This window comes from Podarcis vaucheri (assembly GCF_965113315.1).
Source record: "Podarcis vaucheri genome assembly, chromosome: Z".
NCBI lineage: Eukaryota > Metazoa > Chordata > Lepidosauria > Squamata > Lacertidae > Podarcis > Podarcis vaucheri.
Genome location: NC_138758.1, coordinates 10,893,834 through 10,908,251, shown reverse-complemented (window position 1 = coordinate 10,908,251; position 14,418 = coordinate 10,893,834). Strand labels below are relative to the sequence as shown.

Here is a 14,418-nt window from a genome sequence, read left to right as displayed (position 1 = left end):
ATCTGCTTTAGACCAAGTCAGACCAATGGTCCATCCAGCTCAGTATCGTCCACACCAGGCGTGGGAAATATATGGCCTTCCAGATCTTGACGAACAACAACTCCCCTCACCCCTGGCCATTGGCAATGCTCAAGGGTGTAGAATTGGGCCCCAGATCATGGGTGCCCAGTGTCATCAACATAACGTGAGGTCTAGGATGCCAATTTCAAGGCCCTTGGACATCGTGTCCAAGGCCCCCTGAGGCCCCAGACAGGACCTGGAAGTCACATCCAAAGCCCCACAGAGCAGGTACTGAACACCCACAACAAAATTTTGTGGGTGCCCGGGCCCCCAGAGCAGCTCCCTGGAGTTGGTGCCTGTGGCCATTCTCCTGTCAGCCTTTGCAAGCACAGCCAGTGGCCATAGGTGATTGATCTATTTTTTATTTATTGAATTTATATACCGCCCTATACCTGGAGGTCTCAGGGTGGTTGTAGTTCCGCAACATCTGGAGGACCAAAGTTTCTCACACATGGTCTGTACTGATTGGTAGTGGCTCTCCAGAATTTTAGTTAAGCCTTACCTGGAGATTTCGTCAAGCCTTACCTGGAGATACCTGGTATTCAACCTGGAACCTTCTGCATGCATAGCCAATTGTCCACTACTGAACTACAGCCCTTCCCCTCTAGCCTTATATCAGGGAACAACCTGTGGTGTTCCAGATGTTGTTGGACTCCAAATCCCATCATCCCTGGGTCCATGTTGGCTGGGGGTGGCTTCTGGAGTCCAACAACATCTGGAGGGCTCACAGTCCTTGCTCAACAGCATGGGAAGGAGTCACATCTCTGGTCCCTTGGTCTAAAAATACACAGGACCTCCACCTTGCTTAAGCACGTCTGGGCAGTGCCTGGAAAGGTGGCTGTCATGCTCAACCCTGAGCTGGTTACAGACATGGCATCCTCAATGATGAGTCAGATACTCCACAGGTTGAAGGCTGTGAAGAACTGAAGAGCCTCTGCAGCCTTCAGATGAGAAGTTGAAGCCATCCCACAGCCCCTGAGAATACTGGTGCACAAAGATTCCGGTCCTGACTAAAGAACATCAACATAGCATTATATCTAAGTATCCAAAGTCATGATGCTACTCAGGAGTAAAGGGTGTACTTGTGAATAATGGGTCCATTTATGACTAAGCAATCACTGGAACTCATTCACTCCCAACAACTTTGATCTAGGAGGCCTGATTATACAAGATTTTCCTCTAGAGTTTCCACTTGCTGGGGAAAAACCCCCAGGTCTTTGGCTCCTTGCACCTGATTCCTAGTTTTGGTCCTTTGTTGTGTTGTAATCTGCCGAGTCCCCTATTGACTGTGGACTATTGCCTGGTTCTGTCGCATCACCAGTGCTGAAGTAGCATTGTGAGAGGTGTCTTCTTGTCATTCACTTCAAGCATCCAAATGCCTTGGGCAATTGGATGTTATGCAGAATCAGATGCCTGTGACTAGCTTCGGAGTCTGCACTGTCAGTTGCATGATGGTGACTTCTTCTGGACTATAGGAACTATTCATCTTGTTGAAAAGTGGGTATCCTCAAGTTGGGCCCAGGGGTGGAGGAAGGTGGGTGCGGTGGGTTCAGTCCACCCCAGGTGTCACCACTGAGGTGGGTGACAAAATGCCGGGCAGCACTCACTGCGGGGCCTGCAGAATGCCCAAGCCACGTGTCTCTCTTGGGAGAGATGCAGTGGCTTGGGCACATGCAGGCTCCGCGCTGCCCAAACGGTCCATCCACTGCCTCCCTCCCATCTGTAGGGTGGCTGAGTGGGAGTAGGCAGGCAGACTCCGGAGGCCCCAAGGTGTGCCCTGCCCCATGGGTGGCTTGCCCCATCCCTGGGTGCGCCGCCCCAGGTGCCCGAGCGGCTTCCTACGCTGCTGGTTGGGCCAACCTGAAATTTCTGGAAACAAATCTTCCATTGTTTACTTGTCTCTCTCATTTCTTCTGTTTCTGCTGTGGAGAAGTTTAGGTTGTACACTCATGCATTGCAAAGTACCATGGGCGTCAATAGTGCAATATAAGTAATGATGCTTCCTGAAGCCAGTTCTATTTCTGTCCCTTGTTGTTCAGAAAACTATTTTTTCCCCTTTTTCTTTTTAAGAAGAGGTGTGTTTGGTGATTACCCCTACATCTGTGAAACTCCTTCTCAGTTGTCTCATCTAAGTGCAAAGCACCGTGTTTTGAGGTAGGATCTCATAGACATGATTAAGGAGGCGTTGGGATAATTTTAACTCTATAGACATGATGGGTATACAATTTATGCTGTTCATTTTTGTAGGCTGCAGTGTTAGTGTTGTTAACAAGCAAAGGCAGTTTAGAAACCGAAATGAGCAAACCCAAGAGAGTGGCTAACTGCAGGCGTTAAAATCCTGAGTAAGATATTGAAGGTGTTCTGACCCAATCCAAATATGTCCTTTTCCAGAGGATTTGCAAAATACGGGATATAAAAGAAATACTGTATATTGATTGCATGTACAACTGGAAGGCAGGAAAGCACTGTGGTGAGTGAGCAGTGGTGAAGTGTGGGAAGACAGAGTTGTATGTGCCAAAGGGATAGGGGAGAAATTTGGTCTAGTTCACATTTTAATGTGAAACCCTCTAATTTGCACTTCCTGGAACAATGTGTGAACTAAAAGGCAGCTACTCTTCTGAATTCACTCTTCTCTGAATTTTGCAGTGAGGTTCTCCAACCAAACAATGTTTTTAGAAACGTATTTATTGTAGGAATGCATGCTTAAAAATGCATATATTCGTGAAAGTAACATAGAAAAATGCATTATATTGCAGAAAACTGCTTGCAAATTTGTGTTTATTAGGGAAAATTGCATACAATAATTTGTATAGTAGGCGAAATTTGCACTACTGTACCAATGTATTTTCATGAAGATTTTTTCCCATTGCACATTAATATGGAAATGTGGAGAACTGAATTTAAGTCCGGGGAAAAAAAAAGAGAAACAGAGAGAATGGGCTGAGTCACTACCGAAGGGCTAAGCAAAGTGAGGGAGGGATCGCTCTATCTTTCACTTGAGCAGAGATTCAGACTTTAACAGTACGATCCTAACCATGCCTACTCAGAAGTAAGTCCTGCTGAATTCCTTGGGGTTTATCTCAAGTGAGTAGGGTTAGCGTGGCTGCTTAAATAACTAGTTTGAGCCATTGTACCAGAGAGGAAGCTTTAGTGGACATATTCAAATATTTTAATAGTTTTAGTTTCAATGTGATTTTTTGGGGCGACTTTACACCACTTAGAGATCTTTGAAATATTAATCATAGAATTGGAAGGGACCACAAACATCATCTAGTCCAATGCCCTGCAATGAAGGAATCAACCTGGGGCTCAAACCCATGTCTCTGAGATTAAGAGTCTCATGCTCTGCTGCTAAGTAGATTTAAGTAATAATAGAGAGGAATAAATGTATTGACTAGATATTTGTGTGTGTGTGTCTTTGGGTGGTTACAAAAGAGAAAAATATAATCACTTGAAAGGGAACAAAGGCACCAATTTGCATATTCTAATAGCTATAGATGTCAATTTAAGAGTAACTATAATTTAAATGAAGGGACACGGGTGACGCTGTGGGTTAAACCACAGAGCCTAGGACTTGCCGATCAGAAGGTCATCGGTTCGAATCCCAGTGACGGGGTGAGCTCCCGTTGCTCAGTCCCTGCTCCTGCCAACCTAGCAGTTCGAAAGCACGTCAAAGTGCAAGTAGATAAATAGGTACCTCTCTGGTGGGAAGGTAAACGGCGTTTCCGTGCACTGCTCTGGTTCACCAGAAGCAGCTTAGTCATGCTGGCCACATGACCTGGAAGCTGTATGCTGGCTCCCTCAGCCAATAAAGCGAGATGAGCATCGCAACCCCAGAGTCGGTCACGACTGCACCTAATGGTCAGGGGTCCCTTTACCTTTATAATTTAAATAAAAATGCATCCTGTTGTAGTGGGTAAGGCTTCGAGAAGATCTGTTGTCTCAAGTGGTCATCTAATTGCTAACTGCAGACAGGAAACTTCAAAGACCCAAGTCTGCTCTCTTTTCTTAGTTTTTTTTTTAATAATAAAAACATGGCAACCAGATTTGGACCCAAACAGCCCTTCAAGCACGAGGCTGCCCTCTGCAAAACTGATCACATGGATACTCAGTATGTTGTGGTGCTTGGATAAGGACCTTATATATCATGTTTGTATTTCAGCTGCCAAAGGGACTCCAAGATGAAGCCGTCCATCTTCTTGTTCCTTGTGAGTTGCACTGTATTCAGCGCTGATGTGAAGCTGGTGTCGAAGAGAAATTCAGGTAAGTTCCAGAAAGGTGCTTTCAGTAACCTTGTTGAGCCATTCTGCTGTGTATTCTTTAGCTGTATAGTATGGGTTTGCTGAGGCTTGCCTATGCACATGAATGACAAAATTCAGCAAAGAGTGGTTCTTTAAAATATAGTCAGTGTTCTGCTATAAGTATTAGGTTTAAAAAGAAGGTGTTATTTTAAAAGTCTTAAAAGTCTTAAACTAATAGAGGCGCTGTTATTTCAGTGTCCTCAATACTAACAATAACTGAATGACTGATTCATTGAATTTTATATTCCTTTTGGAAGAAATGCTAAAGAGCTTTGTTAAGTGGGGCTCTTTGCAAAGTGCTTCTTTTTCTTCAAAAACCACCTTCGTTTCTTTGCAAAAAGGTGTTTGGCAAAATAGCTCACATCTAAGCAGATGTAGTTCCACAGCAGCTGCTAAGAATGCAGTTTTAGATGTAGTGTATCAGTTGCAAATGTTAATGTCAGGTATAGAGTGCTTTGGACCAAGGGATTTTTGAGTGTTGGAAATAATCAGGGTTATTGTTTGTTTTATTTATAGAAAAATAATTGTATACTGCTATGTCATTTAGAAAAAAATTATTGAAGTGTTTTAAAGTAATGAAATATAAAACCACATAATAAAACTATTAAAAAGTTATTTTAAAAAGTCAAAGACGGACATAAGTGACAAGCCTGTGTCATTTGTTGATAAAATGAAAGAGCAGAATCTGCATCAAATCTGGCACAGAAATATTTTGTAACCCCAAATAACTATGCTGTTATTTTAAAATACTTAAAATACTATGGAAATTTTAATTCATTTTTGAACACCACTATTGCTGGGAAAATGTTCTTTCTAGAACAGGGGTCACCAATCCTTTTCAACTAGTGGGCACATTTTGAATCTTGAGTGAGTACTGGGGTTGCTAGTCACAAGATGGCTGCCACAGTGGGAGCATAGCATAACACAAAATGGCTGCAAAGGGGAATGTCGTATAACATGGAAAAAGAAGAAGAAGAGAGAACCACCCCCAATAAGCTTCTGCTTTTCATAGGAAGTCAGCTAGGTCCTGCTGGGCCTTATCATAGAGATCACACACATGAGCACTGATGCTTTTGGTGTTGCTTTCTGTCAGGGACTGGCGGGACGCTGATGAGCATGCTCTGGGGGGATGGAGGGCTGGAATCTGACTCAGGAGAGGGGGTCAGTGATTTCTGGGGAACTGTACCAGCCAGGAGGCAAGAATCAGAGGCAGGGGAAGCTTCAGAGCTGAAGGGTGGAGCACAGGATGGGTCAGAAGAGGAAGAGGAACAGGAAGAGGCAGGTCAGGCAAGTGAAAGGTCAGTGCTTCCTCACCCTCTCTTACACCACTGCCTCCCAGAATCAGGAGGGGATTGAAAAGGGTGTTTTTGCACAGATACAGTCTCTGGCTGCATGCATGCAATCCGTTGGGGGAAGGTACATGAACTGGTGCAGGGGGAGTGGCCCCCTGCTGCTGCAACTGCTCCATAGAGCATGGGTCTGTGAATTGCTGCCTATGATGCTAGGTTGGTGTGCGTAAATATCCAGAACTGTAGAAGCGACTGTGAGTATTATCTTTGACAATAAATACTTACCTATCTGCCATCTGCATTCCTTTGGCTGGGAAGTGCCCTTGACACTAACATAGAATTGTAGAGTTGCAAGGGACCGTGAGGGTCATCTAGTCCAACATCCTGCAATTCAGGAATCTTTTTGCCCAATGTGAGACTCAAACCCACAACCTGCTCTACCAACTCAGCTATATCTAACAACAAGAGGAAGCATTCCTCCATACTAGGAAAAATATTCCTCCATACCAGGAAAAGCACTACTCTCATTTTACATAAATTGCTTAGAAGGTACCGGCACATTTTGCTTCATAACTTTCTTTTGTTCGTTCTAGAAGGGCTAGGTACTTACTTTTTTTTTTTTTAAAAAAAATGCAAGTTCAGAGTCTAGGGCACTTGCCCAGGAGAAACCTTCATGGGCAACATGCTCTCCACAAGTACTGGGTTGGTGACCTCTGTTCTAGGAAGACACCTCGGCAATGGACCCCAATGTTTTCTGGAAGGCTTCTCCACATAAAGGCCTACACAGAGCCTGAGATCATCAGAGACCCTTCTCTGTGTGCTTTCTCTGAGGGAGTGTTGGAGGATGAAGGGGGAAGGCCTTTTCAGTTGTGGCTTCCTGTTTGTGGAATGTCATCCCTAGCGAGGTCTATCTAGCACCTTTACTGACATTTTGTTTGGTGCCCGATTAGAACTTTTCTTTTCATGGACTATGATGGTGATTATGTCTGCTGTTAGTGTGCTGCTGAAGCTTTCTGCTGCCGCTATTGGGGTGGGTGTTACTTTCTGAATCTTTCATGAAATGGCATGTTTTATGTGAATGTGTTTTACTTGCGTCTATGTCTAAAATATGTTGTGAGTTATTTGAAGATCTTCTACGTAATTAACAAGTGACTAACAAGCTTAATCATAATAATATACATTTTTGCCAATGTATTTTTCTCTAACAATAGTTTGACGGCCAAGGAAATGCAACAACCATTTTTAAGCATCCCTTGTGAAATTTGCCCATGTGTAATATAATGGTTTGCTAGAATACAAGTGATTTCTTGTTCGGGATTCTTCTTTCTCCAGTATTAAAGGCTTGATCTTGCCAACCTCTATAGAAAATATTTGGTGCTAAGATAGTTGTGCTTTGTTTAACGCAGGAGTAAGATAGTTACATATTGCTTACATAAAGTAAGCAAATTATGAAAGTAGTTCAAACCCTTTTCCTTAATGCTGCTTAGAAGTGTGTGGGGTGCTTCTTTTGTTGCAATTGTACAAGTGTAAGTGTGTGTGTGTGCTACTTGGTATTGAATTCATGTTGCCTATGAGTAGCAATATAGCAAGCAGCATATGGCACAGTCAGAGCTCTGATGTCAGCCTTAATGATATGCGAGTACCCCAAAATCAGTTGCACCAAGCATTTCTGTGCAATGCTTGAAAATCTCAAGGATTTTTTTTTGAGTGTATAACAGAAAAGCCCACTTGCTCTGAATCCCACTTTTGCTGCTAGTCCTTTCACTTTCCCCAATGGGAAAAAAGCCTTATCTTATTAGATGGTAGAAGTTTACAAATGTGCAGTGTCCTTTCTTATAAGGATTATGGAACTGGTTGATTTCTACTTACAGAAGGGAGAGGACTAGCCAATGCAAGGTGTGTATCCCACCTTGAGACATACTCAGATCAAAAGGCGGCTGGACCTAACTTTAAATAGGACAATACTTTTTGAGTGTGTGCATTTCAAGTTTCTTTCATTTTACAATTTTGCCCCATGCTTCATGGGCGTGTCCCGGAAGACTTGTCTCCCATCCTCTTGAAATGGAATTCCTCTCCTAACTTGATCCTTACTAAGGGTTCAGTTGTGTTGGCAAAACCTGAACTCTGTATGATGTGCAACTTGGCTAGAGTTGTATCTCTATATAAGTACTGACCTTATTTCAAAGTGCCTTACAGAAGAGTAAATAATGTCTTTTCTCCCTGGTGGTGCAGATTGAAAGGAACCCCCACCCCTTTATGTATCTCTAACACTGCATTTCACAAGCAAAGACATGCTTTCGTTACTATCTCTGAGCCCAAGCTTTGCATATAGGAAAGTTTCATATGTGTAATAGGTGACATCTTGGGTCTACTGATCAATGCAGACTTCCTAGCAACGTTTTTTAAAGGGTTGCCACCTGAAGCAAAGCTATTGATGTTTCTTTCGATAATGTCATGTGCTAAATGGATTTTCTATGTTTCTCAGATTTTAAGGCTGCTCCTTGAAGCATAACTAGTTACTGTGTCCTTTTCAAAAGAAGGATGTCGCACATAGAGCCTTGTTTCCAAATTGCTCAGTGGCACGCGCTGGGAGGATTTGCTTTAATTTGCCATGTTGAGGCTTGTATTGGGGAGAAACGAACACCTAGGAAACTGTTCAGAGGATACAATTTTGCAACAAGCTAAGAGGATGGAATCAATCATCTTCCCCAGTAAAGGAATACAATTATCAAGCCACATTTGTGTTCTTCAGTCTGAAGCTTAAAGGGTGACATTCAACTAAATTTTACTCGGGGATAGAACCATCACAATTAATGAATATAACTATGTTAGATCCATTAATTTCAGTAGGCCTATTCTGAGTCAAGCTTAGCTGAATGCCACCTAATATATATTTACATGCAAATGTTTGTAAATATTTTTAACCTATAGTTAAAAGTTACAGGATTTCAGCAGGAAGCTATGGGACATGCACCAATGCACAGCCTGAAACTTTTGCAGGTGCAAACAGTATTGGATTGTGGAGACTTCCGGGGGAGGAAATGGTGGATTGGCTGTCTTTCTATCGGCTCTCCACTGACAGAAGATAATTACGTGGTGATCGATGGTAATCAGGCTGAAGTTCTGACTATCAAATCACTCTGTGATAAAGAGTGATCGAGTGAGTAACCTCAAATGCTCTGATCAAAGCCGTTTTCTGCTGTTGGCACCTGGGGGGATTAGAGGGGGCCTAAAATGAGCTGGCGAGCCGAGGGACTGACATTGCATCCAAACGCCACATAAGATCCCTTTGATTTGCACCCTCTCTTTCTTAAACACTTTTGAGACAAGATAACTCTGTGACGTAGAGAGAAATGAAATTTCACAATCGGAAATCTTACTGTTCTCTTCTGTCTGCACCTAGGGGCTTCAAAAGGGGTTGGAATGAGCTGGCAAGCAGAATGAGCTGACATGGTGCCCAAGCACTACAAGAAAAAACTGTCTTAGAGAGATTTATCTGTCTGCTGGTGAAAATCTATAATTGGAAATCCTGCAAAAACTACCTTTTGTCACTAAGAATAATAAAGGAAAATTGGTTGTTAAAGTGTCTAAGCAAGAGCAGAAAACTGGATTTAGGGTTGGCAATAAAGATTAAATAGGTGAGGTGACCCCTTGTGTGAAAAAAATATTTATTTCTTCTTATTCTTTTGGGGGGGGGGAAATGGCGCTGATAAACTGAAAGTAAATTACTCTCTATTATGCCAATAAAGGCTGAATGAATGAATTACTTTCTGTTGGAAAAAAATATCTTACTTTGATCGTGACTGTATTCTTCAAGCGGAACAACAGAAACTCTCAGTATGGCAAAGGTATTTTGAATCTTTCGGTGACTATTGGAATTGTTCAGCAGTTGAAGGCTGAACAATGAAAAGTGATCAGATCAACATTTGATAAATCAGAGAGACATCAGACTCCAAATTGATGAAAAACTGGCAGAATTGGATGGGGAACAGTAAAATGGGAGAAAGCAGATGGTGAAATGGAAGTGTCTTCCATTCAAGAATTTAGAAGAGAAGAAGAGGATGGAATCATAGATGCAGAGAAAGAATGATGGAAATGATAGGGGGGGAAACTTTGGAAAAACTTCAAATGCAGCAGTCTGCATATGATTTGGAGTGAATTCAGAGAACAATGCTATTAAATTCATGAAACCACCACTGGAAAAAGACTGGAGGAAAACAAAAGTGGGAGGTCCTAGAGGAGGAGATCAGGGTACAGTGGTGCCTCGTAAGACGAAAAGAATCCGTTCTGTGATTCTCTTCGTCTAGCGGTTTTTTCGTCTTGCGAAGCAAGCCCATTGACGGATTAGCAGATTAGCGCTATTAGCGGCTTTTAGCGGCTTTTAGCAGCTTATCTGCTGATCGGATCAGCTGATAAGCTGCTTAGCAGCTTAGAAAAAGGGGGGAAGGGGGGAAAAACCAGCAGGAACTCGCAAGACATTGTCATCTTGCGAAGCAAGCCGATAGGAAATTCGTTTTGCGAAGCACCTCCAAAACGGAAAACTCTTTCGTCTAGCGAGTTTTCCGTCTTGCGAGGCATTCTTCTTGCGGGGCACCACTGTACTATCATAAACACAACAGAAAATGAAAAAACAAAAGGAAGTGGATTTTGAGCCTATAGAAGTGAGCTCATATAATGAGAAGAATGATCTCCCCCCACTCAATATGTGATCACAGTGGAGAGATTTTAACATGAATGAAAGAATTTATTATTACCCAGTATGGATCAATGGCGGTGGGAATTAATGAAGGCAAAGTTAATTACCAATAATAATAACAATTTGGGAATCCCTCTTGGACTTTTTGTGGGGAAAGAGAAATTAATGATTCTGAGACACTGACTCAAAAGAAATGTTGTTTAACAGAAAGTGGAGAAGGTAGCTATTAACATGGACTGAATGTCTTAAATAATCTTTTTTTTTTTTATGTAACCGCAGATGGAAAACTGGAAGTCTTTTGTTATCTATCTCTAATGTTTCTTTTCCTCTTGTCTTTTTTGCCTATCTTCTTCTTTTTTTTTTGTTCCCTCTCTCTCTCTCTCTCTCTCTCTCTCTCTCTCCTTTTTGTTTTGTTTTTTGGAGCCCTGTGTTTGTTAAGGTCCATGGATTAAGGTCCATGGATTAAGTATTCATGAGAATGGTGAATGGAGGGCCCTGAGTGGGAGACAGGAAGTGTTGTCTCCTAGGGTGAGATGCTGGGAGGGGCTGCTACCTTCTGTATGTGGTGGGGGCTGAAAATTGCCTCCAGAAGAGGACTCTGTATTCTACTTGTTCTGCTTGTAGTTTTTGTAGCTGTTACCTTATTGTATGGCAAAAATCTTTAATAATAATAAAAAGTTATTAAAACAAAAACAAACAAATTCTGGAATTCTGTAGCTTTTTTAAATTTACATTATTTTTCTGTATCTTACTGTAATATTAAAAAACTTTAATAAAAATATTAACATACAAAAGATAGAAAGAGAGAAAGAAAGAAACTGGAATTGTGTATATCACCCAATACTAGCATGAGCAGGGCTGCCCCAAGACATTTTGACACCTGAGGCAAACCACAAAATGGTGTTTCCCCCACCAGGGAAGAAAGGGTGAATGGAGATCTACATCAGGAACAAGGTGGGGAATAAAGATATACATGGTGAACAAGAGGGTAAATGAAAACCTACATTGGGAACAAGTGGGAGGAGTCAAATCAACCTTGCTCAGTGGTTGAACTGGGAATCAAAGGCTGTTTGGGGTGGGGCCCACTGTGAATCATGACAAGCGGGTGCAGACCCCAAGTGACCCCTCTGCCGGGGGTGGGGAGAGGAGGCTGGCAGCACGGCCTGTATGCTGAGAGGTCACTGAGGATGGAGGCACTGGGATGGGGGCTGCAAGGAGGTGATAGATCCAGCCTCCAAGGAATGTGCCACAGCTGTTGCTGCTACTTGGACAATAGTAGTAGTGGGCATTGCATTCCTTGGAGACCAGATCTGCTGCCCTGTATATCCTGCCACCCGAGCTGGTTGCCTCACTCTGCCTCCTGAGTGGGCCAGCCCTGCTCATGAGTACAAATGAATGCACAATATAAAATATGTCTGGAAGGGCCCAGAATTGGCTAGCTTGCCCCAAGCGGTTGCCTGTACACTGTGGCCAGTTGTCACTCGGTAAAGGATCCTTAACATTTATCCAGTCTTATGTAACCCACAGGTAACTAAAGAGGCGCCTTCAAGATGCTGTTATATTACAGTTTCCTTAATCCGTGACCATGGATCATGCTGTTGGGGCTGATGGTAGTTGGAGTCTAACAGCATCTGGAGTTAAACACTGCCTACACTCTCTGTAACCCATGTGTTGACAAAAAATATCTGTAGAGTGGTTAGCAGCCGTGGTATTTCTGGCAGATTCAACAGCCTCTGGCTGGCTATGGAAAATAAATGGATGACTTCACCGGAACACAACAGGGTGCTTTCCTACTGCTTTGTCACGAGAAGGATGAACAGTGTAAAGGCGGTCTTTGTTGACCAATGACAAAATTGGGAAACAGGGCAGTCTTTATTGGGTGGCGATGTGTTAAGCAGGCCAGAATGGGTTTCTGTTTTCCCTCATGATGTATGGTGTGGCTGAGATTAATTAATTTGATGAACTCCTAAATACTTAGCGTCAGACGGTTGTTTATAAAATTGCCATGGGCATTGGTGCTTCCATTGCCAAAATTGCACCACCTGTGCACAGGAGAGCATATCATTAGAATGAGAGCAGGATGGACCCCCAAGGCTTGCAGGTGTACAAAAGCACTTTTTAATAATGACCAAAAAAAAGAAAAAAGAGGAGCAGGGAATCCCCCCTCCCAAATAGCTCAGTGAGGGCTGAGTGTGCTCAATTGCCACTGAACGTTAACCAACTCCTTGGGAGCTGGGCGGGGAAAAGGGGAAGGGGGACAAAAAGAAGCAGCTGGAATTCAGGGCATTCTGTACTGCAACATTTTGTTGCTGCTCCCATTTGTTTCTATAACAATGCACATAAGTAAAACAGAATTCATAAGCCACCCTGTGGGTCTCTAAGTGCCCTAGGCATGGACAACTTTTTTCCTCTTTTCTTTTGCTTCTTATGTTGCTTCTTATGAAGAAAAACAACACCCAGAAACATACTGTGAGGAACTGGTTTTCCAAGCTGGTGGCTTGGAAGTTTGAGTCTTATCACCACAGGGACCACCAACCTCTTGTGGCCTGTGGGCCCATTAGTACACCAAGAAAGCTGTCGTGGGCAATGCACGCACAAGCACACACACACAGCAGCTAAGCACACAGTGCAACCTATTCTAGTGGCTCCAATGGAATGTTTCTTACAAGCCTATTCTTGATGTATATGGAGGAAATTCTGTGGCTAGTAGGGAAGGCACCTGATGACCATACTGATGACCACTCTACTTCCAGGTCACAGCCTGACCTATGGCATGTGGTGCCTCCATACAAATACGTGGCAAGCCCCCCCCCCTAAATTAGCATGGCAGTATCTATGCTTTGGAACTCTCTGCTTATTGACATCAAACTGTCCTGTTTTCAGTGCTGTCCTGGACTGGTTGGATGCAGGGGAATGGTGGGAGGAACCAGCTGGGGAACCCCCATGGGAAGAAGGCTCAGAGTCCAGGGAGTGGTGGTGGGGACAACGAACAGTGGTCACAGGGAGAAGAGGGAGAAGGTGAGGAAGAGGAGGTGTCGGTAATAGAGGTAAACAGTTTAGTGAGCTGGAAGAGGCTGGGGCATGGCACTGTTCAGACTCTGAGACAGAAGTGGGGGCTGGAGAGGGGTGGGGCCAGGAGACAGAGAGGCAGGCTGCTGAAGAATCCAGGGAGTCTTGCTCCTGCTGCTGCATTATCATGTGACTGAGGGAACAGCAATGTGTTTGGTTTGGAGAAGGCATGGTGGGGCAGGAGAGGCTGCAATGCAGCCCTCTGGGCAGTTGGCTTTTCTTAGGTTTTCACACACAAATACACCCCAAATCTACATTGATTTGTGTGTGTCCTGTTTAACTATGCACTTTATATGGATGTGTAAGAGGATTCTTGAGTACAGATGAAGGGGACAAGTGCACTGTTGCCATTTGCAGGTGCTTTTAAACTTCTGCTTCAAGAAATGAATGTCTATGCAACGGTCACAGTTTGACAATATCTTAGTAATTATTCCTGCTTGGCACGTTAACTCTGAGTGTTTTTGAAATGATTGAGATCCTCCAATGAGTGGTTTGGCCTGCGAGCAATTTTCACCAGGAAAAGTAGAGTTCTGATTTATCTAGGGTAGGGAAAATTGGCCTTTCACACGCTAGCTTAATTTTTTTTTAAATAAAAAAAGTATTTTACTGTGAATGCTTTATGCACCGGCCGTAATATTATTTAAAGCTAATCTGGGATTTAAGCAGTGGGAGACATGAAACCCTTTCTTTTTAAGATTTATGTAATTCTTCAAAGCCACTCTGGGTTCTTGAACAAATAATTAAATATGTTTATAGGAATGTTAACAATACCTCCCCAAGATCCTAGGCAGAAATCTCTGTAGTCAATAAAGTGGAACAACTCAGTTTAAGCTCTTGCTGATTAAATGTGGTGGTGGACCTTTATTTCTCTGCAGAAAGTAAACACTGCTTCCACTTTCCACTTGGCTCATTGCTAGCACAATTCTGTCTTGGTTGCATTTGAAGCCTCAGGGTACAGTTGTACTACAAATAAAACACACATGCACTCAGTCCCTGAGATCCC

At 43.1% G+C, this 14,418-nt stretch overlaps 1 protein-coding gene across 4 annotated transcripts in view; it reads left to right on the top strand.

Moving 5' to 3' along the window:
- Positions 1–14,418, top strand: part of IL1RAPL2 (interleukin 1 receptor accessory protein like 2) — a 491,230-nt gene that overhangs the window by 22,421 nt on the left and 454,391 nt on the right. For 2 of the 4 annotated variants that reach the window (XM_082207241.1, XM_082207242.1), the window contains exon 2: positions 4,223–4,323. In XM_082207241.1, coding sequence (XP_082063367.1) covers positions 4,242–4,323 — 82 coding nt within the window. In that variant the 5' untranslated portion in view covers positions 4,223–4,241. Of the gene's footprint in view, positions 1–2,006; positions 2,215–4,220; positions 4,324–8,650; positions 8,811–14,418 lie in introns of those variants that run through there. The other 2 variants (XM_082207240.1, XM_082207244.1) reach the window with 2 other exon arrangements.